This window comes from Pelecanus crispus, chromosome 10 (genome assembly GCF_030463565.1).
Source record: "Pelecanus crispus isolate bPelCri1 chromosome 10, bPelCri1.pri, whole genome shotgun sequence".
In the NCBI taxonomy this organism is placed as follows: domain Eukaryota; kingdom Metazoa; phylum Chordata; class Aves; order Pelecaniformes; family Pelecanidae; genus Pelecanus; species Pelecanus crispus.
The window spans coordinates 10,189,742-10,215,920 of record NC_134652.1 but is presented as its reverse complement, the minus strand read 5'-3'; the positions used below and the strand labels follow the sequence as shown (position 1 = coordinate 10,215,920).

The 26,179-nt window shown below is 49.3% G+C and overlaps 1 protein-coding gene across 1 annotated transcript in view; it reads right to left on the bottom strand.

Annotated features, from left to right (window-relative positions):
• The window catches only part of AFAP1L2 (actin filament associated protein 1 like 2), a 49,052-nt gene that overhangs the window by 3,682 nt on the left and 19,191 nt on the right, over positions 1–26,179 (bottom strand). Inside the window, exons 5-17 of the mRNA XM_075717903.1 lie at positions 23,392–23,520; positions 22,784–22,861; positions 18,059–18,150; positions 13,636–13,726; positions 9,804–9,887; positions 7,180–7,385; positions 6,426–6,605; positions 5,757–5,846; positions 4,875–4,959; positions 3,547–3,651; positions 2,683–2,894; positions 830–975; positions 110–221 (exon numbers count right to left, since the gene is read on the bottom strand). Coding sequence (XP_075574018.1) covers positions 110–221; positions 830–975; positions 2,683–2,894; positions 3,547–3,651; positions 4,875–4,959; positions 5,757–5,846; positions 6,426–6,605; positions 7,180–7,385; positions 9,804–9,887; positions 13,636–13,726; positions 18,059–18,150; positions 22,784–22,861; positions 23,392–23,520 — 1,610 coding nt within the window. The remainder of the gene's footprint in view (positions 1–109; positions 222–829; positions 976–2,682; positions 2,895–3,546; positions 3,652–4,874; positions 4,960–5,756; positions 5,847–6,425; positions 6,606–7,179; positions 7,386–9,803; positions 9,888–13,635; positions 13,727–18,058; positions 18,151–22,783; positions 22,862–23,391; positions 23,521–26,179) is intronic.

Below are 26,179 nucleotides of genomic sequence, written 5' to 3'. Positions count from 1 at the left end.
GTTGGTAATCCCCCTTCCCTGCTGGAGAGCCCCCCGGCCAGATGTTTGCCCATGGTTTCTGCAGAGCTCCCTGCAGTGGGGCAGCTGCCTGCAGCACCAGGCACCTTACCGCAGGCAGGTCTGGCAGATCCACGTCATCGTACAGCTCCTCCTCCTCCATCCTGCCCTTTGGCAGGTTGTCGATATAGGCATTGGGCTCAGAGTACTTCCTCTGCATTAAGCTGTGAACAGGCAGTGGGACATCCCATCAGAAGGGATCGCTCTCGCTGCGTGGCCGCGCTGTGCTACATTTTGGGGCAGCTGAACACAGCGGTCCTGGGGTCTGGGTAGGGCCATGCGGCCAGACGCAGGAGATGAGAAGGTAGGGCTGCGCAGCAATGTGATCGCTGCTCCCATTGCCCATTAAGCAGCACCCACAAGAGTGGGGCTACATTTCCCCTCAGCTCTTTCCTTTCTCACCCAGCCCTTGGGCACAGCACCGCAGCAGCGCAACCGCCCTGCCCCAGTGGCACGGTGGACCCTGTGGCTGGGCACCCACGGCCCCGCACCCCCCAGCCAAGTCCACCCCACGAACCTGCCTTTGCAAAAGCCACCTGGGCATGTGCCCCTAGCCCCACGGCAAGCTGCAGCTCAGGCTAGATGCGTCATGGTGGGACGATGACAAGTGCTCCCCTGTCCTGCCATGAGCTTCCAAGAAAGCGACAGAGCTGAAGCCACAAATTTACCACCTATTCCCATGGCAGCCAACCTCCCACAAGCAGCGGGACCCCCGCTCCGGCTTGCTTCCCTCCACCAGTCCCTGCAGCCCCAGGCATTGCCGCTGACGTACAAGAAGGAGTTCTTTGCGGCGCTCACAATGCAGGAAACCCGGTCAGCATCCACATAATCATAGGTAAATTCCTCTGGGTCTGTTTTCGAACCTGACTCCGACAAGAGGAGGCCCAGCCAGTGGCCCATTTCTTCCGAGGACTTCGCCTACAAGGTGATCAGACAGATAGCACAGGTTGCAAGAGCAGTTTCTCTGCACTCCCAGGGCTAATGCAGGCGTAGCCTTGGGTAGGTAAGTATGCTGGAAGTCCTCTGGGCTTGCAATGGGAAAGATGAATGGCCAGTGTTTATATTAAACCTGAGACCGCATTAAAAGAAGAAAGAAGTACCACTCTGTGTATGGACTGATTCGCAAATTTGGAAGATATATGAGTGCAGCTCTTCGCTTAACTCCTTCCTAAAATTTCTAGTCAGCCTTCATTTTCCTTTCAGTGGTGATCAACTCGGCTGCCTACAAGAGCGAGAGAAGTCTCTGGGGCTGGAGATGCTGGCAGGGAGCTGGCTTTGGCAAGGAAGTGTGCGGGTTTTATTTTGCACCAGCAGAGCGCAGCAAGGGGATTGCCAAACATAGAGTGCAAGGAGACCCGAGCACACCAGGGAGCCTGCGAGTTCCTTATGTCAGAGCCCAAACCCCTTCCAGGGCTGTTTGCACAGGGGAGAGGGGAAGGGAAGAGTTTACAGTGGGATCAGAGAACATCGAAGAGGGCCCCTTGCTTTAATATAGTCAGTACCAAATTCCTAGCAGCAGTAAACAGTCTGATATTTTGCAAAATGAAGAGTTAAATATGGTGCCCTGAAGTCAGCTCTAGGAAATAGCCACATGCACTTCCCGGTAGTGGGGGATTTCTACCTAAAGCAAGAAGAAGTGGGCTTATGCAGCCATCTTTTGCTTTGATTTGAGGAATTAGAGCAGTGAGCACAGAGTAAAATTCAGGGCAAGTGAACCCCAAACTGAAAAATATATTTTAAGCTTTCAATCTGTTTTATTTAGCAGAGACTTCAGTCCCTGGGAAGCCTGCCAGCCAGCCAGTCTGTACATTGAGTCTGACATCCCAAGAAAATACAGATTCTTCCATTCACAAAATGTAAATTTTCCCAGCACCTCTTCTTCACATCTGTAATTAGGCAAAATTTCTTAGACACAGACATACCCTGAATCAAAAGCTAAACAAAAACACCTTCAAACTTCATGGCAGGCCCTCGAAGTTTAGCTATAAATATTCCACCCACTGGAAAAATACAGGAAATTGCTCACATTGTCCACCTCCTACTATAATCACGCTGTCGTCAGAGAGAACTAAGATTAGAGATAAACAGTCCTGGATGCAGGCAAAGGAAAGGAACAGATGGAGACGAATTCACTTGCACTTTCAGGGGCAGATCTGTGATTGGTTTACTTGGGATGCATGACCTGTGACTTTGGGAGACTCTGTTTTCAGAAGATGAAGTTCTTTGTTCCTCCTAACCACAGACTTAAATCCCTAAAGTGGCATTCCTCTCATCTAACATTAACCATCTGAAATGCTTCCCATATAACTTATTCATCCAAGGTTATCCTATAGTCAGTGGAGAGAGATGGGCACCTCCAGAGGACCCTTCATCCCATCCAAAGATGAGTGCCTAAGATGAAGGCTGAATGGTCCTCTGGAGGTGCCAGCATCAGACACAGCCCGCATTAGCAGCTTGGCAGGACACCTTCTAGGTGGCCACAGGCAGATGAACCGAAGTCCCACGCTTCAGGTTCTGTTTTGCTAGACTGAGGGTTCCTCTGGAGGACCTCACTGGCATTCAGGCCTACTAAGACATCCAAGCTGATGACTTAAAGCAGAGCTTTCTTGGAGATATACACCCTACCTCCAGAACGACCCGTTCTTCCCCGTTGTGCAGGATGCGGAAGGAGTAGAGATGATCAGGGCTTGGCTCTGGGATAACTTCACAACCTGCCAAACTCAGGGGCTGCTGAGCCAGTTTGCTTCGGTTCTTGTCCTGGTAGAAATGGAGGTGGCCGTCTTTTATCTGACACCAACGGGACTTCCACTGGCTGTTCACTAGTACATTCAGGTAACCTGCAAGCAAGCACAGGTTACTTAGGCACATTTTCCACCCCACAGGGAAAGGGAATCCAAAATCATTTGCGTGCATAGGGATGTCCGATGGGTAAGTTCCGAGATCGCCACACAACACAAAGCCACAGGTGACGACAAAGAGCAAAAACACAAAGACAAGCTGTCATCCATACGAAACAGGGTGAAAAGGGTAAAAATCTGTTCAAAATGAGACCCTTGAAATTCAGGTTAGGTTTGGAGCAGCAAGTTGGCTGCAAATGACTGGACAAGGTTGGTCCCAGATGGTGAATACCAGCTGACCCACACAACTCTCCCCCTGCTGACTCCCACAACCTGGGCTGATGCCCAGGAAGAGCAGCACAGATGCCTTCTGGGGGCATGTCTGGTATTACCTGCCCTGCCTCTTGGGTCACCCTGTGAGCTATTGCCAGCCCTTGTAAGCCACACAGTCACCTTAATGTGTAAGAGGCATGACAGTCTGCATGGATTTACTGGCATGGACCAAGCAGACTGTGGCCTCTTTGCCTTCCCCAGCAGGACAGCCTGGCACATGCGTGTTTGAGAAGGATGATGCCTGGTGCTCATCCTGCCCTGCACACCGAGATCCAGCCCTGAGACAAGTCCTTGCAGAGGGGTTCATGCTGCCACTTACTTGAAGTCTCCAGGGATCTCTCTGGGCTATCCAGGGAGCTGGATTTTTTCCGCCCAAGGTTCATCAGGTTGCTCAGTTTCAGGCCAGTTGTGCCCTTCTTCTTAACTACCAGAAAAGAAAAAGAAAAAGACATATACACGGCTTTCCCAACTCACAGCCATACACACAGCCTGCTGTCCCAGCTGGGCGTCTTGCCCCAAAGCTGCCCGCACCCAGCAGCGCTGCCACACACGCATCCCTTGCAGAGGGCAAATCTGCAACTCACGTACGGGCTGTAATAGCCCACAGCCCAGGGAGATGGCGAGCAAGATGGCACCAGTGATCTCAGTTAAGTGATTTGCCAAAGATACTTAATCTATATTGCTTTAAACCTGGGTTAGTTCTGACCAAACACCAGTCGCTGCAGGAGCTGTGCGAAGGCTGTTTGCACAGGTCTTGCTGTGCAGCTGCCAACCTCCTTTCACTTTCTTATGCTACAAAGAACTGAATTAAAAAACATTACCCATAAATATTTACTGCATTCAAGTCTTTTCCTTTCTAAAAGAGGAACTTGAGGTGGGGAGGGGGAAAGCTTATGTCCCAAGAGCCACTTCAGCATTCTCCTACCGAGCACATCAGTCAGTGCATGAATATGACTCTGTAATCATCCGGTAATCCTGGTAAGAAGTCAAGTTGGATGTTTTTAGTCCAGGTTTTCCTTCCCGCTATCATAACAAAATGAGGAAGTCCTAGTAGCAGCCAAGCTCCATTTGTTGGCTGACTCCAGTGAAGTCCTCAGCATGGATTTCTCTCTCTCCAATATACAGATGGGTCCCACCATCCTTCTAATAGAGCATCTCCTCTTTTAATGTACTTTCCTACCCCATCTTATAGATGGGGAATGCAGCTTAAAGCCCAGAGTCAGATGCCCTAGTGTGAAGGTGTAACTCTCCCACTGGAGACAGCTCAGCATTTCACACAGGTATTCCAAGTTTCTCTGCAGACATCTCTGAGAAAAGTCACTTAGGTTGCATTTATGCCATCTCAAACTGTCCCAGAGTGACTCGCCCAGAGTCATGCAGGATCTCTGTGGTAGGGCAGGTATCACACCCAGGTTTCTCAAGCCCTATCCTAACTCTATAACTGCTGACAAATCCCAACATCCACCTGTCACTTCATTAGGGGAAAAAAGCACTGAAATCAAATACACAGGCAATGAATTCACATGCAGCTTTCACCCTGCATCAAGGTCAGTTTGAGGTGGTGGTGGCAGGAGAAGCTACAGAAACCCTCGCCACATGCAGGGTCGATGCCCCCATTTCCCTGTCGTTCCCAGGGTGAGGTTTTACCGTCTTTTGTCTCGGCTGTCTCTGGGTGGCCGTCCGTGCTGCTCCCACTCTCGGAGGCTGCAGAGTACCTCTCAGACACCTCTACCTGCCAACAAGCACCAGACACAAGCTCCACAGATGCACGTGACCCATTCCTCCAGCCAGCACCCGCCGCAAGTGCCTTTTCCCCCCCTCCTAAATTACAAGGTCCCACCCTCTCCATAGCAGATGCTTTCACACAGGCATCCCCTGCCTGCCCACTCACGCTGTGCCCTCTCCATTGTTTCTGAGCCCGGCATGGGCCGATCCAGCACATGAACCGCCCCAGCTGGGCTCGCCTCCGAGGTGACATGGTGGCACCACCGGTGCCACCCTATGGCCTCCTGCCCTGCAGCCTGGCTGGTGGGGGCATGGCCAGTCCCCATAGGAGGGCACGGGCAGAGGAACTGGCCAGGTGCCCAAACAGGTCCATTTTGGGCGTCCACTGGAGACTTATGAAGGTTTCTTTCTCCTCCTGCTGTTTGGGAACAAGCTGCCCCCAGGGGAGTGTCACCTAAACCTGGACTAGAGACTGGCCCAAGCCCTGGCGTCCAAGGGTCTGTGTCCCTTCCAAAGCTCTTGGTGAGCACAGCTGTCCCATTGGATGAGACAGTGGCTGCTGCCCTGTATGGAGAAGAGCCCAATGCTGAGACAGTTTTGGGGGAAAGATCTGGCAACAAAATTAAGACTGCGAAGGAAAATTAAGATTGTTCCAATAACGTTCCTTTTCAGCAGAACAGGGGTCTGGTTACACTAGTATCAGTCTTTGTTGAGATAAAATTACTGCACCTATAACTATTATTTATTAAAGAAACAGGGTGGAAAAGCCTAAGTCCTAGTTCTCTCTGTAGAGACAAGGTGTACCTTTGGGTAACTGAGACGCTGTGAATCTGGGATGTACTGGTTGCCTTCTCCGCTTCCTTCGCACAGCAGACCGCTGGTCTCCTGGATTACCTGTGCAGAAGGGGAAGCCATAGCCTGTGAGAGTTGCAGTAACGGGATCAATATTTCTCCCCCACCCAGGACAGGCAAAACCTGTCCAGCAGCCTAGGAGACCCACAGTTTATGCTCCGTGTGACCCCAGGGACTCCCCTGGTGTTGCAGCAGGCAGCCAGCAGAAACTGCCAGATCCAAGTCAGCCAGGGAGAAGCTGCCAGCAAAGGCAGCCCCGGCTCCTTGCAGCCCCAGGCTCCGTGAAGGCTCCTTCTTCTGCTGCCACCTCAGGGAAAGTGCCACATTTCCCCCTGTCCTCAGCCAATTCATGTTGGGCACCCACCCCAGACATCCCTCCTGCCACAGCAGCTGGGCTGGGAGGTCACTCCGCAGCCTCCCACGCACAGAAGGCGGCAGGGAGCTGCAGGAAGAAGCTATCCTGGGACATGAAAATTAAGTGGTGCATTTGTATACAGGCTTGCAGTGAGGAAGGAAGCCAGAGCACACAAGGACAGGCCTGAGATAAGATACGGTCTCCCAGCAAAGTGAGGGTAGAAGCATGGGAGCACCAGCGGGGCAAGCCCCAAAGGCACCACTGACCCTGAGCCACTGTTCTGCCTGGTCTTTACTCTGCAGCCCCAGCACGATGACATCGGCGTTCATGGGGATGATCTTCAGCTTGTGCTCTTTCTTCCTCACTTGCTTTTCCTTGTGAATGACAGTGCAGCCCAGCAAATTCACGTCGAGCTGAGGGTTGTGGTCTTTGGAGGTCTTGTAGCACTGGGGAAGGAAGATGGGTGGGGAGGTAAGAGGTTGAAGAGGAGCCTTCCCTCTCGCTCGCTGGCATGAACTCAACCCTAGAAGTGGCTCACCACACGCATTAAGTGCACTGAACACAAAAAGGTCCTATAGGTCCTACAAGGCTGTGATGTCTACACAGACTACACACAGGACATCTCTATATGTATAGAGATACACATGCACCTATGTACATGCATATAGAGTCTGCAACACCTCTCACAGATACTGCTAGAGGGTCAAGTATGTGGTTAGCCAGTGCAATAAGCATCCCTTCTGCTCAACCACCTCAAAAAGTTTCCCCAAAAGGCATCTCTAGGCATTTTGGGAGTTTGGGATTTTGGCCACAAATGTGCCCTTGTGCCCCCCTCAGCAGCCCCATGTCCACGTCCCTTCTGAAAATGGAATGAGATCCCCAGATCTCCGGGACGTGGTTTTTGAAGCATTGCTTCTAGAGGTACTTTGTTTTTGCCAGCTAGTTAACATTGCCTGAGGTGCTACGTCCCTCCCCAGCTCATGAAAATAGGTTGAGGCAGGGAGTGGAGGATCTACCTACCAGCAACCTGGTGTCCTTGATAACACACAGCTGTTTTGCCCACTGTCCCAGCCACTTCTTTCTCCACAGGAATGCACAGATGCGGGCGTCCTTCATCAGCTCAATGGTGGCCTCTGTGGATGGCCACTGATGGGTTGCTGACTTGCCTTTGCTGCTCTCTTCTTCATCATAAGATTCATAGGAGCTACTAACAGCTTCACCATCTTCTATAACAAAAGCAAAGCTCTATCATTACATACATTTCTAGGGCAACTCTGAGCCTATCGCTTGCTTCAGCCATGCTCACACATGCAAAAGCTTCCAGCGTAGGGATGTGTCTTTTGAGGTTGTCTTACAGGAAGATAATCAATAGGAAAATAATGCTCATAGATCCTTTTTCTTTCTAGCCCAATATTAATCTCATTGCAACGTTTTGTGCCTAATAGTGTCAGTTAGCAAACACTCAAAAGACACTTCTCAGTTGACCACGAATTCAAGAACATTCTCTTAGCCATCTTCTGGTGTTTGCTGCATTTTTCCCCCCAAAGATGCTCTTTCTACTTCCCATTTCAAGCCAAACACAATTTTTAAGACAACAGCAAGCTACAATCAGTCCTTGTCCTCTGAACGTCAGAAGTAAAAATGGTATTTGCGAGGCCATGCAGAAAGCAATGATCTATTGTATTTGAGATGTCATTCCACTCTCCCTTTCTGGGCTAACAGGTCAGTCTCTCTACTCATCATCTGAGGGACAGCAAGGGGCTCTGAAGTAACACACTGCTGCAGCAGCAAAAATTAGTCATAAGTGGCAGCTGCAAATAATAGTAATCAAATTTTTCATGTTCATTCTTAAATGGATTGCTATGTTATTAGGATGAGTTCTGATTTTCAATACCCAGCTCTAATTTATTGTAGGTTATTGGAGTTTTCAGCTGGTAGGAACAGCTCGTCATTAGTACCAGACTCATCAGAAACAATGAAAATGTTCCCACTGATTGCAGGGGAATTTGCAATGCTCTGCTGGCATTTACAGTACGGCTCTTATTCGCAAGGTAAGCTCACACAGCAAGATGGTAAGATTTGGGAAGCATCTGTGTAGGATTTTGCATTCTTGTCCTACCAAACGCACAGAGGAATATCGTGAAGTTTCTCTCGCCAGTATTTAATCTAATTTTGATTCTCATCAAATCTTAATATCCACATAAAAGTAACATTATCAGATTGGTGCAAAATAAAAAGAAGAAAAGCAGCCAGAAAAGAGGGGAAAAAAAAAGCATTAGGAACTTCACTGAAGAACATTTCTTAAGTTGGGTTTATTTGTTCTTAAAATAAAAGGAACTGAGATGCAGTAACAAAGCTACAGCCTTACCCCCAGTGAAATCTCACTCTATAACATCCCTCAAGGGATCAAAGCTGCACCAATTAAACAAACTTGTTAAAAAGCAAACAATCCCTTTCAAAGTCTCTGAATGGTGCTGACAGCACACTACTGGCTCACCATCTCCATACCCTCAACGTATTGGACTGTCCATCTTTTATGGGAAAACTTTACCCCCCAATGCATTATCACTATGAAGAACTTGTCCACAGGCACCCTGGGCAGAAATTCAGATGGAGTAAAAGTGTTGAGGTTCTCATCCCTAGAAATACCAAGAAGCTGAACCTCTGCACTGCTACGGACTCTTCCTTATGCAGCAGCAGCAGCAGCAAGGATGCCTAAGGGAACCTTGTCTTCTAAATCTTCCTCCTTATCAACATGGGGCTACTGCTAGCTGTCCCTCTGTCCCCTTTGGGGTGTCTCTGGTGCCCCTCACCTAGGCGTTAGGTCTCCGGCTGCCACCTTTCTTCCACGCTCTCAGTGGGAGCCCTGGCTGCTCTTTTGTGCATCAACCACAACCACAAGTGCCTCAAGAGATGAGCTTTTCTCTACTTGAAGAGCTGCTGCCATTGCTCGCCCAGTGACACTGCTACAGCCTCAGGATGGAAAGGTGTTTTCCAGGCTGTGCTGTTGGCAAACTGGGACTAACCTGGCTTGGGTGACTTGAGACAACACTGTCATCACTACTAAGGCTCACTCAATCCCACGTCATACAGCTCAAGCACTTCAGTACAAGGTCTCCATTTCCACTTACTGGCAGTTTCAACTAAGACCATAGTTTTATCCTCTCTTTGCTGTGACATCAGTGTCAGCCATGTTCTTGGATGTCTTTATCTAATCCACCTCTGCTTTCCTGTTTGTCTTCCCACGACCTCCCAGGGAGCTAAATCAATGACTCGGGAAGCTCCAACCATCTCGTACAGCAGAGCTGCCTCTGCCCAAGCAGAGCACCTTCAGCATTCGCTGAACAGCTACTTGTCAATACAGCCAGCGTTACCACATATCAGCTCCACATCAGTGGCCAGAACCAGGGGAATAAAGGCTAGGGAAGTTCTCTTCATTGTCATCTTGAGCATGTGAAAAGGCACACAAAAATGCCGCCTTGTGTATAACCAGCATGGGCAGAGAGAGGAGAGAGGTGGTTACCCTCCATGCATGTAATGGACAGTACCGGGGGAGGCACCTGATCATCTTTGCTAAAACTGTTTTTTTTTTTTTTTAAAAAAAAAAAAAAAGCAGCACTTCAGGTTTGGAAAGCATGCCATACCCATCGTTATTGTGGCATAAATAACGCCCTCAGTAACCTGCAACCCTGGCTTGGGTCCAGCTGCAGCAAGCCTACCAAAAAGACCTGCACAGTCAAAAGGAAAGAGAAAGGGAGACAAAGACAGGAAGCCACAGATAAGCAAATGCAGAGAACAAGGGCATCAGTCTGGCTCAGCCTTGCCCTTCCCCCTTGGCCGGTGAGGCTGCCCCATCCCCACCGCCAACAGAGGAGCACATCATATGGTGAGACTTCAAACAGGGACAACATCTTCAACCCCTCCCCTCAAACAAGGCAATTCCCTTTAAAACAGAATCATCGTCATCGTAATTGAAATCAGCCAGGGCAGATGAGCTGTTTCAGCCAGAAGAGTTATTGCTCAGTTGGCAGTCACGTTGCCCCTTTCGTTTTCACTCTGTTTCTTATCGCACCCTTCAATTATGCAAACACAGCCGAGGACCAGGACAACAACAGTTTAACACATTTCAGCCTGGGAGGAAAGGGAAGCAGCAGCATTTGCCAGAGCTGTAAAATGAAAGGCAGAGGCGTCCCCAGCGGAGAGGCGGGAACCTTGCTGATGAAAGAGGGACCCTGAGACCCAGCAGTCTTGCCTGCCCACCCACTTCATTTTAATTAATTCACCCACGTTTGGTTACAGTGCCTCGCAGTCCCACCTCTGATGCTGCACGAATCCTCTATCTCCTCAGCCCATCTGGAGGCTTGCTTCGATGTCCTTTCTTGGCAGTGCACCCGCTAATTTTAGTGATGTTCCTATTTTTGTTTGATTTCACTACGCCCATTTGTTTGGAGACGCATGGGTGTCTTCCAAGGCTCACGCTGTAATTCTGTCACCACCAGCAGCTCCCTGGACTGCCAGCCCCTTCCCTACCCAGCTTGTGGGGAGAGGGGGGTGAGCACAGAGGGCTTGAGGGGTTACTGGGGCCAGGCTTTAACATCTTTGGCCAGGGCAAACCCATGCATGTGCAGACTGCTCTTCAGCAACAGCAGTCACACCAAGGTCTCAAGGCAGTTGCTAGCAATGAGCATCACTCCATGTAGGACAGGTACAGGGCACTGTTACCACCTGACAAGGTGAGAGGAGCAAAAGGGATATGGGGAGCCCAGTTTTGTACTCATTGAACCAACGGGCAGGACCAAGACCTGCAGGTTTGCCCCATATACCATGGAATTTGGAGCCTGATCTCGAGGCAAACCAGCCGGGGCACCAGCAGCTTCCCAGCATCGCCACCTGACCTACCCTCTGCATGGCATAGAATCATAGAATGCTTTGGGTTGGAAGGGCCCTTTAGAGCTCATCCAGCCCAGCCCCTGCAGTGAGCAGGGACAGCTTTAACCAGACCAGGCTGCTCAGAGCCCCGTCCAACCTGGCCTGGGATGTTTCTGGGGATGGGGCCTCCACTGCCTCACTGTGCCAGTGCTTCACCACCCTCATTGTAAGGAATTTCTTCCTTATATCTAGTCTAAATCTATTCTTCTTTAGTTTAAAACCATTACTCCTTGTCCTGTCAAGCATGCCACGCTTCACCCTCTCCCGAGGCCCCCCCAGCCTCCTCGTGCCACATACCTGCTGCTCCACACCTCTCCCTGCTCCTCCTTCCCGCTCATCCCAGGGCACCACCTCAAACATGAGGCTGCCAAAAAGCACAGAGATTCTCGGTGATACGCTGCCACCTTCTTTCTCAAGCAAACCACCTTAAAAGCCATCGGCATTACAGCACACCAGGCGGTTTGTGTAGAAGGGCTCTGCTGGGACCTGAGAGGGGACCAGTGGTCGCAGGAGGCAAAGGCGCTGCACACCTGGGTGGCGAGTGACTGCCTGGGCTTGCAGGTCCCACCTCTGCTCGCTTCACGGGCTCCTACTGCTGCAACACTGCTCGGTAGAACACCGAGCCCGCTGGTCCAACAGCTATTCATAGCAGCCACAGACTGCCCCGTTTTGACAGTGCTCCCATCATACAGGGTTCTTCTCTCTTTTTTCACCCATGCTTGCAGGGCTCTGATCTCTCGCTTTCTTAAGCATCTGACTGGCCTGGATTTCAGTGGATGGTGGGTGTATTTGCATCTTTGAGCAGCCGGTTACCAAGGAAAAGCGGAGGTTTAAGCTGGGTGTGTACTTATCGTTCCTGCCAGCCAAGGCTCTGAACGCAAAGCGAGTTTATGGAGCTGTCTGGATAACATAACCTGGTTTTCCCAGCACACAGATCTATGGCCATACTCCAGCTAATCCAGGGTACGTCTTTACATGCTATGGCTTTTAGCATGTTATCCTCTTTCCCAATGAGCAGCAGGGGAAAAAAGTCCACTTATCTTACAGTGCAGGCAACTGGAAACCCCCTGAGGGGACAAGGCTGCAGCAGCTGCAGGAGGGCTTCACTCCCCTGCACCCCACTTGTCACAGCCCTGCCCTCAGCCAAACAACCCAGAGCATGTCAGCAAAACCGAGCTGGCACCTAACTACACATGGGAGAGCTGGGGGGACCTCTCTTCTGCACCAAATGGCACGTTCCACCCCGGCCATGATGAGCCTGCACCTTTTCCCACCTGAGCTGGGCACGGTCTTCCCATTCACCGCTGTAAAGAAGTTGCAGTCAAAATGGGATTGTTCAGAGAAACAAAGATCTTTCCACATCTCCCTTTTTTATTTAGCACTGTAACTCCTAAGCCTCCATGAGAAGAGTGGCCCACAGTGAGCTATGAGCTGTCCGGGTGTGCAAGGTGCACACACGCAGCGGGGGCTGTTCAGATACACCCGTCCCTGGCCACTTCAAGCAGTGGCACCACTGGCGCTTCCCTGCCAGGGAGCTTCAAAGCCCAGTGGTGCACACTGGGGCTGGAGAGAACTCAGCTTCTCTCATGAACAGCTCAGATCCAACAGCCAAGAGTTTAGATCCAAATCTTTCACCCTTAACTCTCACTGTTCTGCTGCCTTGACTCTCCCCGCTCAGCGCTGCCCCATGCCATGCGCGTCATGGCACCCCACTCTGCTGCAGTCAAAGCTGATGAGCAGAGATCTGCTTCTGCAGCATGGCGATAGAATTTCTCTCATTTGGGCTTAAATGGATTGTAAAGCGATGACAAGATCAGCTCTGCTATCAGTTCAGAGGAAGGCAATCTTTCATGAAGGGTGTTCACTGAAAGAAGGATGCAGGAATACATCTTAAAATGTGAGAATCTGGGAGCTCAGCCTGCGTGCAGCAGTCTCCTGCGGAAGGGGTGCGGAGCCCACGGTGACAGGCGTCGGTGGCATTGCTGGGAGGTGCCGACCCAGGAGGGGAGTGAGTGTGTGCAGAGGGAACATGCACACTGTCCCCTCACACGAAGTGTGGCTTTTTAATCAAGTTTACAGATGGCTGAACTGCCACAAGAGACATAGCTGAATAAATAGCCAATTATAAAAACGGTTATCACATCTAACAGACCAACAGTCATGGATTTTGAGCCCCAAAGGGACAATCAGAGCACTAGGGCATGAATGCAAGCCACCACTCACTCCTTAACAGAAACCTGCGTTTGACTATAGCCTATCTTCCAGAAAACCACCAAGACAAAGAGAACCCACAATGGCTTACAATATTTTACAGCGATGTTATATTAACCCAGAGGTACTACTTATTTCCACGGGAAAGTTGAAACTTTGAGCACTTTTCTTTCCAACTAGCATTAGATCTGTAATATCAAGTGTGACCAGCATCAGAAAACAAATTTATCACACAAGCTATTTCTAAAATGTCTGCACTTTCGTTTACTTGTTCTTATAAACCTCAATTCCTCTATGTCCCACATGAGCCTCCCCAGAGAGTTAGCTGTGATATACCGTTCAGAGAGACATCATATGGCTCAGCCTCTTCGTAATACCCCTCTGGGGATTCGAGCTTGGGGACCGGAGGTTGTTTTGTTTCAGGAATCTGCAGAATAAATAAATACAAGAAGCATGATTTAAGGTAAAAACAGACACGTGAAAACAGCGGGGCATCCTTTTTATCAGCACTAAAGTGCATCCTAGTGGGTGAGGCCCTTTAGATGTGTACACCAGGGTTTTCATGTAAACTGTCAGACAGGGAAGAAAGAGACTGCTAAGGGTTTCCAGTGTACAGTTAGCTCAAATATAAAGGAGTTCTTTGAAATTACTGTATAATTGTGTCATAAATATTATTTTCTTTAATTTTGCTGAAAGCCCTGGGAAGATCAATTCATGCATTTCCTCAAAAGCAGCAGTTCCAACCCATTGGCCTTATCGTGAACTGGGACTTCTGCTGCTGCACCAACCTCCCGCCAAGCTGCTCATCGTGACTGAGGAAGATCCTCTGTGCTATTGATTATCTGAACAGGGAACCAGAAGGGCGGACATTTGGTGCAATCCTGGCTTTACACTGAAAAGCGTAGCCTGAGCGGTCACAGGTAGTGTCTCCAAGTCTAAAAATCTCTGCCTTAGGAACTGTATCAAGAATCTTTAATTGTGCTCTGAGCAAAAAATGGAGGAAATGGATAAACAACTGATGGAAAATAAGCCTTTTAAAAGAGTCCAAGTGCTGGAAAATCCCTGTGGTGCCTGCCAAACCCCTCCCTAAACACAAGCAAGGGCTGGCAGGAAAAAAAGTGCCTTGATCCTTTAGAAATACCAACACATGAGGCAGGGGGGGGAAAGGAAGCTAAGAAACAAACTTTTTACTTTTCAAGTAATCCACATGGCTGTTGAACATGAGGCAGCGGAGCTGGAGATGACAGTAGGATAAGTGCACGGCTTATGCTCTTCCCAAAACATGCGGCATCCCATGTCCCATCACGACCCGGCAGTAGCGTCCCCTCCCCTCGCCCAGGTCAAACCACCCCCAGTCATCTGACAACAGTATGCTCACACCCCTTCAACTGGCTTCTGACCGAGACCTGTGCAAATACTGGATGGGATGTTCAGTGTGTGCAGGGCTAAAGCCCCACTCCTCCCAGGAGGACAGGCAGAAGGAGCAGGTCCCTCTCTGCAGAGACAGCAATGTTCAAGGTCATGGATCATGCACAGTCCCTCACGCTAGCCCACGTGATCGCTCCTGGTGGCCTGGGGAAGAGGGGCCAGCTGGGTACCAGCACTGCAGAGCAGTCTAAGGAAGGATCAGTCCCTTTGCAGGCCATGCCAGGATCATCAAATGCAGGTTGAAAGCTTTCCATGCTGTCCTGGATATTTCCACCAACAGGTGCTGCTGCCCAGAAGTAGAAAAGAAGCTTTGAAGGAAAAGACGTTCTGGCCAGCAACTGCCCACAAAGGGGGATGCCACTGAGTGTGTGGGAACTAGGTACCCTGACCACACCAGCCAAAATCACATGTCTCTGCTCCCACATGGGCAAGCTGGCTCTGGCAACCTCGCAAACTTCTCAAGTGTCTTGGATGAAAACTCTTTCCTGTGTGGATCTGCCAGATGCTGTGAGCAGACTCTGAGCTTGCTTTCCAGAGCCACATAGGACACACTGCCGGAAAACACTTGCCTCCAAACACTTAAAGGTTCAGGAACTTGTCCTAATGTGTTAAATTAAAGAAATAAAAACAAACCCAGCCACTCCAAAGCTTTACTTAATCCCTTCCCTGGCCAAGGAATGTGTCTGCAATTGCCATCTGTGGTGGCCTCCTGCATGTAGCCAGCTCACATTGTGCTACGACCATAAACAAATTGCCTACACAAAGAAATGCTGTGCGTTTATTTGACACCATCCCACAAGTGTCAGGGAAGGAGGCGGGGTGGGGGAAAGGGGCTGCTCTGTTTTGTTTCCTACAGACAATGGAAGCCAACAGGGACTAGGTGGGACTGCACCTCAGCTGCCCCAGAAGTTATTTTTTTCTCTTCTCTTTCCCTAAAGGCATGGAGTTGTTTTGTCTCCAGCTTAAGTCAAAGAGTACATGCTGTGTTATCTAACCCAGGCTGGTCCTCGCAGAACTTTGCCTGTTGCATTATGGCACAGCGGAGCATGCAAATAAAACCATCCTGGGCATCCGCACCGCGTGGCTTTCTCAGTGGATGGCTGCGGAAAGCAGCAGAGCTGCCAGGGCTACTGCAGATGAAAGGTCACCGAAGTCTGAGCCACAGCCTACAAGACTCATTGTTTACAGGTTGCTTTGGGGCAAATCCAAAGAAATTAGTGGTATCCAGCTGGGCCACCCCTGTTGGGTTGCCCATTGACTACTGGTGTCAGCGAATACCAGGGACAATCTGCTGTGCAGAGCTTTGTCACCAAATTTCTCCTGTGCCTCAAAAGGCAAGTGTAGAGCAACACCAGAGGGTGCCTTAACATCACCAAACCACAGGAAACTCCACAGAGTTAGAATAGATATATTCTGAGGTCGTCTCCTAACCTCCCCATTTCTGTGTAAGGAGTTGTGCTCTCTCCTCCACCGCCCACGTGGCCATGGCTCCTGCCCACACCAGGAGCGGCAAACACGGGCAGGGAAGACTCATTTCCCCACAGCAGCAATTTCCACACACTAACTGGGACCACATTAAAGCTCTCCCCAGCCCCACTCCTTGAAGTATGCTCTGCTTTGAAGTATCTTTGCTGCCAACAGCTCACTGACACTCCGATGCTTACAGTGAGGAGCTACTTGATTGCTTTATCCAAAGGAGGCAAGTGGGTAGGAGAAAGTAGTTCCCAGCACAGGCCTGGGAGAAGACGGATGGCTTATGTACCCTTTTCAGCTAACATCCAAGACCATTTTTTTTCCAGTTCCCTCATTTAACTTCCTGACTGCCCTGTCAGAAAGCTGGGCTGCACCAAGTACAAGCAGAGATGCCCTGGGGACACCTGGCTGCCACTTTCCTGGTCATGCCTTCATTCCACCGGCACCACCATCCTCCTGTCCACCCTCCCTGTCATGGCCACCACCCCCTCCAGCTTTGAGAAACCCAAATCCAAACATCAATTCCTGCTCTGGTCACGGCTCCCAGGCGACTATCCCCGGCTGGCTGTGTGGGCAGAGCCCCTCCGGGGCTGGAGCAGCTCCCAGCAGGCAACCACACTGCAGCTGAGGGTCTGCCAGCTGCATCCTGTCCTACCCCTTCTTTTTCCTAGCTCCTCCAGCTAACTCCAGCAGAGCCACACAGACCCCTGGGCAGAAGCCCTGGGGCCTCACCCCGCGTCCTCCTTCCTGGGAAAGGAGCAGATCCGCCTCTATGGTTGACGGATGCACCACCCTGTCCTCCTCCACGCCTCCCCCTCTTCCCCATGCACACTCCCTGCTCTCCTTTCCCTTCACATTCTGAAATCCCAGCTACAGCAATTCCCATGTCAGATCAACTTCTGAACAGCAACATCCGGGGTCTTGAGGATGACCCGTGTCTCTCGGGGACAGCTGGGCTGGCTTGCTGGCTCGGAGACAAAATCCCACTGAAAGCTGATGGTGTTGAACTGGACCCTGGCTAGATTTATAACCAGACCCTGACCAGATTTATAGCTGCCCTATGGAAAAATCTACAGTGCTGGCAACTCCTCACAGACCTGCGGGCTGTACAACCAGCGTAACACCCAGCACTTGCCCATGGCACAGACAACACCAGGTGCTTCAGCTGGAAGCAAACCTGATCTTCTGTGCTAATGGTCAAACTGTGCAAGGCTCTGCCGGTGAGGGAGATCCTGGCGCTGCCCAGGGATCGCCCCACTGCCTCACCACTGAAGGATTTCTGGCTTTTGTAAGTTCATGCCAGCAGCCCAAGCACAGCTGCTTTACCACTTGGAGATTTCCAAAGCAACAGCTGAGAGCCAACCTCACCTTTGTTTGTTTGGAAAACCTCAATTCTCTCCATTCTTTGAGCCTGGATTGCCACACGATGGGTGTTTAGAACACAGCCTGTTTTGCACAGTGCTCCTGCATTTGCACGGGAAGCCGAAGGCTCCCGCAGCTGCCTGCTCCCTCTGTGCACGAGGCTGGGGAACCACATGGGCTTCTGGATGCCCAGCTGCCCCAGAGCATGGCCACCCTGCCTGGGCCACCAGCCGCACACTGACATGCTGCATTCATAAAGACCAAACACATAGCTAGAAACCTGTACAATAGGGAGCTCCTAGTTAAATATTTTTAATTTTCTTTTCCTTTTTTTTAACCAAAGCTCAGCAGGACTATTTGTCTCACTAAAATACAGGGGCAGAGGTCTCTTCGTTTACCCGTGCTGCACAGCACGTAACAAAAGCGAAGACTGCAGGGGTTCAGATCCCCAGGCTGAGGGCTAGGCAGTGAAAAGCAAAGGATGTACAAAACATACCTTTAGAGGGGGCAGGTCCGGCAGGCTCTTCTGAGGAGGGGACGAATGCAGTCCCGAGTCTCCATTGGTCAAGGAGTTTCTCCGATCCAGCGCTGCAAGCCAGAAACACAATTATATTGATGACATGTGGCATTTCCCAGCAGAGCACTTGCTACCCGGGGCTGTGCAGGAACAGCGAGGTGCTATTTCGGTAGGAAGCAGAGTGGCAATTACAGGCAGCGCTGCAGGGCCACCATGTCATTTCAGGCCATACCCAGGAATGTGGCACTAGGAGACCCAGCAAAAGAGCTCTCCTCTGGTTTTTGGACATGTTTTTCCTTCTGGAAGGAAAACTGTGAAGCCTAGACCCATTGCTGAAACTTTAAAGGGTCTTGAGAAGCAGCATGGGCAGAAACTACATAGTATCTGGAAATCCATAGCACCTTACTCCTTGCTAGCTCTGATCCCTGCTGCTGCAAGCAGACAGATCGGTGACTGTCCCCACCTCTGCTGCCTTTCCAAAAAACTGGAGCTAACTATTACCACCCTGCTCCCAGAGCGAACTGCAAAAGGTTGCTGCCTAGCTGCGCTGCACAACAGTTTATCAAAGCCAGACAAGAACAGTAATTTAATCACTATTGAAGGAAGAGCTGTTCTTGAAGCAGCCCAGGCCAAACATGTGAAAGGGCATATGGCAGCAGAGCTGCTCCAGGCCATCTGCGTCTGCCTCTGGAAAGTCAGATTTTCCAAGCAGCTGAACGCAGAGTGATTCAGTAGCTGGAGGGTACTTCGAACGCTCAGAAAACTTGTGTTCAGTCCCTCTTCCCCCACCACAGAACTCCTGGGTGGCCTCAAACAAGTGCCCAAATCCCACAACCTCCAAGACAGCACAACGCAGCAACGCTCAGGAACAAGCAGGAGCAAGGCACCAAATGGCTGAAAAATGAAGGACTTTGAAGGCATTATACTGTGCAGTGGGGAAGTCCCCTTTTACAGAGCATCTCTTGCCAAATACTTTGGGAGAAATAAGGCTAAGGTATTCAGATATGGCAAGTCCAGTAAATTAAAAGGGAATTGGGTCCAAAATCTGCAGCAAGCTGATGCTCTAACTCCCTCAGTCACCTGCTGATGCTCCAGCCATATTCCTCAGGCACACACAGAAACTGCCAAGACATCATGCAGTGCCCAGCAGCGGTTAGCACTGAGCTCAGAAGATGCAGACAGGAACTTTGCTGCATATTTCTGGGCATTAAAAATAGAAGCTGGAAACCACATTGCTTTGTTCATGTCTGGGGCTTGGAAGCCACGATGACAGCTCTGCCCTGCCAGGCTGCAGCTAGCTCCTGGCCTGATGGTGCAAGAGCTCAAAACACATCTCTTGTGAGAAATTGCTTCCTGTGACACAGAGCTCCTGGTCATCAGCACTAGCTAACTTCAATAAGTCAGGAGGACACAGAGGCCCATGGATCAACAGACACCAACTCCAAGCAGCTGTCTGCACCTCGCAAGTAGGGCTGCTGGATGCCTTACAAGGTTCAAACACAGTAAAGCAGGTGAGCCTGTGACACAGACTGATCATGGGGAGATCCACCTACCAAAATATCCCATGGTTACACTGCCAGAGTCGTATCTATAGGCTGCTGCTGGAGGTTGGCCTTTTCTGTAAAGGACCAAGGAGATAGCGCTCTCAGAGCAGACACCATCCATCAACAGCAGCTGCTGAGGCCATTGCTGCTTTCAGAAACACCAGAAAGACGTCTGAGACTTCCTAAAGCCCCAGTGGGCTACTACCCAAGAGGGGATTATCTCCACATTCACAGTTGTCCACACAAGGAACTTTTTAGGGGCCTTTTAGCAGAGAGAGACAGGCCAACTCGCATCCTCCTGCACCAGGCACAACCTCCCATGCTCAGCTCCACAGAAGAGAAATCATTGCAGCAGCAAAAACCACTGCCAAACCTCTCGCAAGTGGTGGCCATCTGTTCTTGACTCTCCAGAAAACCTAGCAATCATCCCACTGAACCTCACTGTGCCAGGAAAACGCTATTTCGTTTCTGTACCAGCAGTTCCTCCTCCTCCCACCAACCCTGGAGCATGCAATGGAGACCACAGCCTCAGTCCTCACCCTGCTGGAAACTTCCCCACCTCCATGGACACGTGCCCATGTACTCCAGCTGAGGAGCAGAGCAGGATGTGATAGAGCTTTGACTTTCAGGCTTTGTGCAGGAAGAACCACCCCTTTAACCTTCACCCTGACAAGACCCCTGGGAGATGTTACAGGGTTTTCTGTTCTGAGGTTGCAGAGGGCAGCTATCGCTATGCCCAGCATGTGGGGACAGGTACCTAATGCATGCTTTCTGGATGGAGAGTCCACACAGCATGTGCTGTGCATACCCCTTCCTTTTCCTGCTACACACATCAGCACCACAAATCGCAGACTCTTTCCTTATTGGGGTGGGAGGGAAGGAGTATTTTTTCCTAGCTAAGCATTAACACTTTGCAGGTGTCTTCTGATAAAGATGTCTCTCTAAAACCTGCCATTTGGAGACAATTTAGAAGAAGGGAGGAAGAAAAACCAGGCAAAAAGCCTGCAAAAATTCACATCTGTACAAACTGTTACTTATCTGTGCTCTCTGTTCTTTGTAAAAGTGAAACTCTCCTGGTATTTGGGCTAAGAGGACCGCAGTGTGCACCACCAGCAGACCTACACTGTGCATCAGTCCCAGCTTCCAGACTCCTGCACCTCTGTGCTGACTTCCAGAAGGAGATGCCTCCAGCTCACTGAAGAGCCCTATGGACTTGCATGGTAGAGACTTGCTGTGTTTCTCAAGTGAGATCAAGTAAATGATAGCGCCTTCATCACTCACTGCAGTGAATTCAATTACAGTGCCGTAAAAAGGCATCTCAAAAGCAGCGCACTGTTCAGCTTAAATCCTTACTGATAGAATTGGAAGTAGGTAAAGTGAGCAGTGAAATATGTTTTTTTTGCAGAAATAGCACATTTTAAGGTTTGGAGGGGGGACTTTTGGAGCTGATGTATTATCACTTTGGAAAGCACTTCACCCTGCACTGCTAGAGCATACTCGAGCACAGCTACAGCGATGAAGAAACCCCGCAGGGCATGAGAGGTCCCACTGACCTCAGCCACAAAAGTGTGGTCACCACATCCCAGCAAAGGATTTTGGTGAAAAAAAGTACACAGAGCAGCAGTGGATAAAAGGGGTAAAGGGAGCTGCATAATCAATCACCAGGGGATCCATATCACACCCTCTAGCACCCGGGGGTACTAGGGCCTCCTCCATCCGCTACGTCTGAACCTGCAGGTCCCACTTCTGACCAGGCAAGCAGACATCTCCGTGCAGTTACAGAGGCAGGACTGGGGCTGTACACCCAGCTGCAGCTATGGCTAGGATCCCATACACGTGTCTCACTGACTTCAGCATTTCCAAATAACTCAGAAGTTTTGCTTGGAATAGGGAGGTTGCTGAAAACAGAGAAAGAGAGAAGCGCCGGGTCCCACAGGGAGCGACCGAGTGGTCAGGCTCATGGCCTTGATAGGGAAAAGTCTGAAATAAAAGAACCAACTCTAAAAATAAATTGTGTGAAATTCGCCCCCGGGTTTCAGCATGGTGGATTGCTGCAAGTCTTGTTTTATCTACCCAAATGAGAACCTCTATAAAGAGATGTTTCTGTCACTGCTCAGCTACTGGGAGCTACTGGGAGGCTGTGCAACCCTGTTATGGAGCATTACAGCATCACCCAGAGGGCCCCCTCTGGAGACCACGCTAGGGCTGCAGGCATAATCTGGGAGGACATCCTGTCTTCAGGGGTAGTTGAAGCCAACCTAAATTCAGCTGCAGGTAGTTTGAAAAACAAAACAAACCAACCAAACAAAAAAACCCCACCACAAAACAATAAAAGTAAAACAAACAACTCTGGAAACGGAGCTACCCTAGCTCTTGCAGGAGCAGCATGTCAACAGCAGGCTGCACTGATGCGTCCTCTTGTCTCACCTATTTGGATCGGCAGCTGTGGGGTAGGGTCAGCCTCTGACTACGTGTGCATTCAGATGTGCATCAGTAACAATCTCACTCCACGCAATTATCAAAAACAGCCTTTGTGATGAACTTCAAAGAGCAAGGACATTTTTAGAGAATTATGTCCTTTCCCAGGTTACAAATTCAAAATCTGGGAAATCTAAATTGGAAACGAATATTTTATCTAGGTTTAATTTCTTGGCTTGTACACCGCAGAACTCTTGCATCCCCCGGGAGATGAAGGTGCTCTGCCCGCGCAGATGGCGAGGGTGCAGGCTGCACCTGGGAACTTGCCTCGCAAGGTTGCGACAACGCAGACCCTCTGGGCTACTACAGAGCAACATGCTAAAGACGACACATGCTTTCAAGGTCTCAGAGAGGTGAAGTGACATGTTTTGTGGCCAAAGGAAACACAAGGGCTTCCTTAAATATTTCAGGCACTGGAGCTGCAAGCCTTAGAAGGCAACATTTTTATCCCAAAATAACGCCCTCCAAAGTGCTACTTCCAGGAATAACCTCACAGCGCTGGCAAGGACCATGGTTTCCAAAGGAATGTAATGAAAATGGCAGTCCTTCCACACCATCAACTGCCTCATCCCTCAGAGCTGCCAGAGGGGCTTCCACCAGTCCCAGTAAAGCAAGGCTCTTAACCATGTGTGCCCTCACTGCCTGTTAGGTATGAGACAACCATTAATGTTCAGCTCCGTACCTGTGTCTTGTTTCTCCTGGTCACCCTGCTGGTTATGGATGGTCACTTTGTTCATATAAATATATTCCTCATCGCCACCTGCAACCAAAGGGAAAAGTGAACTCTTTGTCCACACGCTGCTTTCACATTGCTAAGTTTTTCCACAAAGACAGATGTAAAAATTGTCTCTGCTCAGTACATTTTGGGGAGAGCATATTGGTTGAGGCAATGTGCAGAAAAAAACCCCAAGTAATAATAAAAAGCAGAAAAATTAAATGCTTTATAGTCAGGAAATTCCATAAGTTGAAATTTCTACTTAAACATTAACTTGGCCAAACAGTACATCCTGTGTATCTTACAAAGTGGATTAAATAAACTTAAGGTTTAATAAGGAAAACAGAAAGTATCAGGAATCTTGGGAATCCTTTGCTTGTAAAGCTGGACACATAACTATAGTAATTTTACATAAACAATTAGAAGTCACTGCAAAAATAATCTCCGTTTCATTTTCTCCTTCCTATTTTCATGTCCCCCCTTCCCACCAGCCTCCAAGAAAACGTTGCTTCAAGACTCCGCAGCAGTTCCCATGAGAGCCCACAACCCCATCCTTGGTTCTTCCTTGCCTGTACCACTGGACTTGGTGTAGACCCGCAGAAGGTCGGAGAGGAAGCTCTTCTTCACAACAGCAGTGCTGCTCAAGCTCTCCTTGTCCAGTATCCTCAGAAAATCTTCAAGTTCTGTGAGCAGCTGCTCGAGAGCTACAACAGCAACAGAAACAACTGTTGGCAAAGCAGTTAGCTGGCATTTCAAAAGAGGACATACATTAATTCTGAATTTTCCAAGATTGTCTGCATTTTTCTGCCCAGTAATAATTCATATTTAGTTTTCCAGCTTGAACCCTCCCTCTAGTTTTGAAAAGAAAGTGGGTCACAAAACCAAAAAGGCTCCAACTTCCCTTAGTCTGTTCATACCCCAGCAAAATCCCATGTAAATACCTATTCTTCCTTCTATAGGACTTTTTGCTCAAGAGGGGAAAAGCCTAGAGGGATTTTGAGCATTAGGGCTGAGATTACACAAAAGCAGCTAGCAAGATCTTGACACTTGAATCTTGAGTCCCGGCAAACATAATTCAAACCTCATCTGGATTTGGATCTACCAGAGTCTGTGTTCTGGTTCCTCTTTCAAAGCCTCCTCCTTATTTCTCTCTCTGTAACAATTTGAAAATGTTTATGTGTGTTCCCCCAAAAAAGAGAAAAAAAAAAAAAGCATATAGGTAATTCATAATTCAGTAACTTCTCAAGCCATCTTGCTTGGGTAGTGACCACAGAGATCATTGTACCACATGGAACTGAAGACCCAAGACTGAGCAGCATCTCAGAGACCCTCAGGAAAACCTGCTGTACCAAAGACATCCCTGCATACCCGCAACAGGCAGCTCAGACACACCGCTCCCCAGCACTGACAGCCCAGCCGGGCTAATAGGCTTGTTTTCCTTCTGAGGAGATGCCACTCAGCTCTGCCAGTGACAGATCACTTCTCCGACATGGCGCATGCTGAAGCAACAGGCATTTAATTGCTTGCTTTTGTTTGCGCCAAAGTTTATCGTGGGCTAATTAGCAGCAGTGGCAGGAGCCTGTTCCAGGAAGGAAATAACAGAGTATTAGGTGGAGAGAGGAAGTGCCGTGCAAGAATGATGGCGTATGGAAAAAGCATGGAAAACCCATCCGGGGCCGTTCCTCCCCTTTGGAGGCTCCCCCACTACCCCACTCCATCGTTCCCTGATGCTAAGGAGCTGCGGGGCAGATGGGCAGCAAAGCTTGGGTTTGCCAGCGCCAGGCTGCAGAGCAGGCTGTGACTCCTCAGCGCACCACCAAGGAACATGACATATGGATAATCTAACTGGGGCAATGCTCCGTTCCCTTTACTTACAGCATCTCCATGCTGTGTGTTCCCATGGTACCCCTGTGAGTCACAGTACACACCAATGAACTAGCAAAGTGTTAATATTTTGGTTTCATAGGGCAAAACATCTGAAGCACATCTAGTTTAAGTGCTACCACCTCCCAAGTCACAAAGAACATTTGTGTAAGACCAGGAGAGAGCCATCACCTTCTTATCCCCCGTCCTTAGCCACCAGGCAACCCTTCCTTGGGTGAATACATGTTAGAATATTGATAAAGCAGAAATTACACTGTAAAGGTTTGTGCTGCTAGCCATTAATTGAAAAGCATGCTACTGCTCTCAAACTGTTTCAAGCTTCACTAGTTTGACTGTAAAACAGTCTAATGACTCCAGATCAATCAATAACGGCTCCAGAGGATACTAACAACTGGTAGTTCTTCACACTTTGTTTTACACCCTCTACACCTAATAATTCTCTTCCCATCTGATTTAGGACCATAGGGAATAGAAAACACCTGTATCATACTGTGTTAACTTGCATGTTTTTGCTAGCTGCTGTTTTGCCCAGCTATAAGCCACTGCAATCCAGAGAAAGCAAGAATCACTTCAAGAAACAGCAGCATTTTTCATAAACTGTAAGGAAACAGGTAGTATTTGGTGACAACAATATTAGACATCACTGATATCATTAAACAATGAACTGTGAGCATCTGGTGTCAAATACACTCAGAACCGCCTTCTCTCAAGCCTGAAGGACCCTGCTGCTTCTAAGTTTAAGGAAATTCCACCGATGTAAATCACAGCCTTGCTATACTCGCTCATCTGCTCTGGTGGCCCACTTCAGAAAATTTAAATTGAGGTCAGTTCCTTCTGGTCAGGCCTAAATATATGTTCCTCTTAGTTCATCCTAGTGGACAGGACAGTTATGTGTCGGGGATGGTATCAGAAGAAACACAGCACAAAAAAAATACCTAATTTGAAGCTTCAGAAGCGGGTCAGCTCCCAACAGCTGCCTGCATGGAAGTCACGATACCACATTTGCAGGGAAGGGGGTATAATTCCTATTCCCTCCTCCACCCCCATAACTGCAGAAAATGACTTTATTCTTCTCTCAGGCACGCACAGCTAGCACACACACAGGGCTGAGCTCTTATGAATAGCGCAGCCCGTACAGTAGGTTACATTTTCCAGCCCACCAAAGCTGAATTCAGGCTTCTGGTGACTCAAAGCAACTCATTTAGGACATGATCCTGGGGCCATAGAGGTCAGTGGAAAGACTCTGTCAGACTTCAATGTGTTCAGACTTCAGGGACTCAAGAGAGATTAATTTTGCTCTTCTTCAGCAACCAGCAGCATATAAACCATCTGCTTCTATGCAAGTATCTCTTTGATCTCAGCTGGACATTCCCAATCCAAATGCAATACCTGCAAAAATAAACTATCATTGAAGTGAATGTGACCATTCATTCTCTCATATCAGAAGGAGAACAAGCTAATTCTTATCAGAGTGACGAA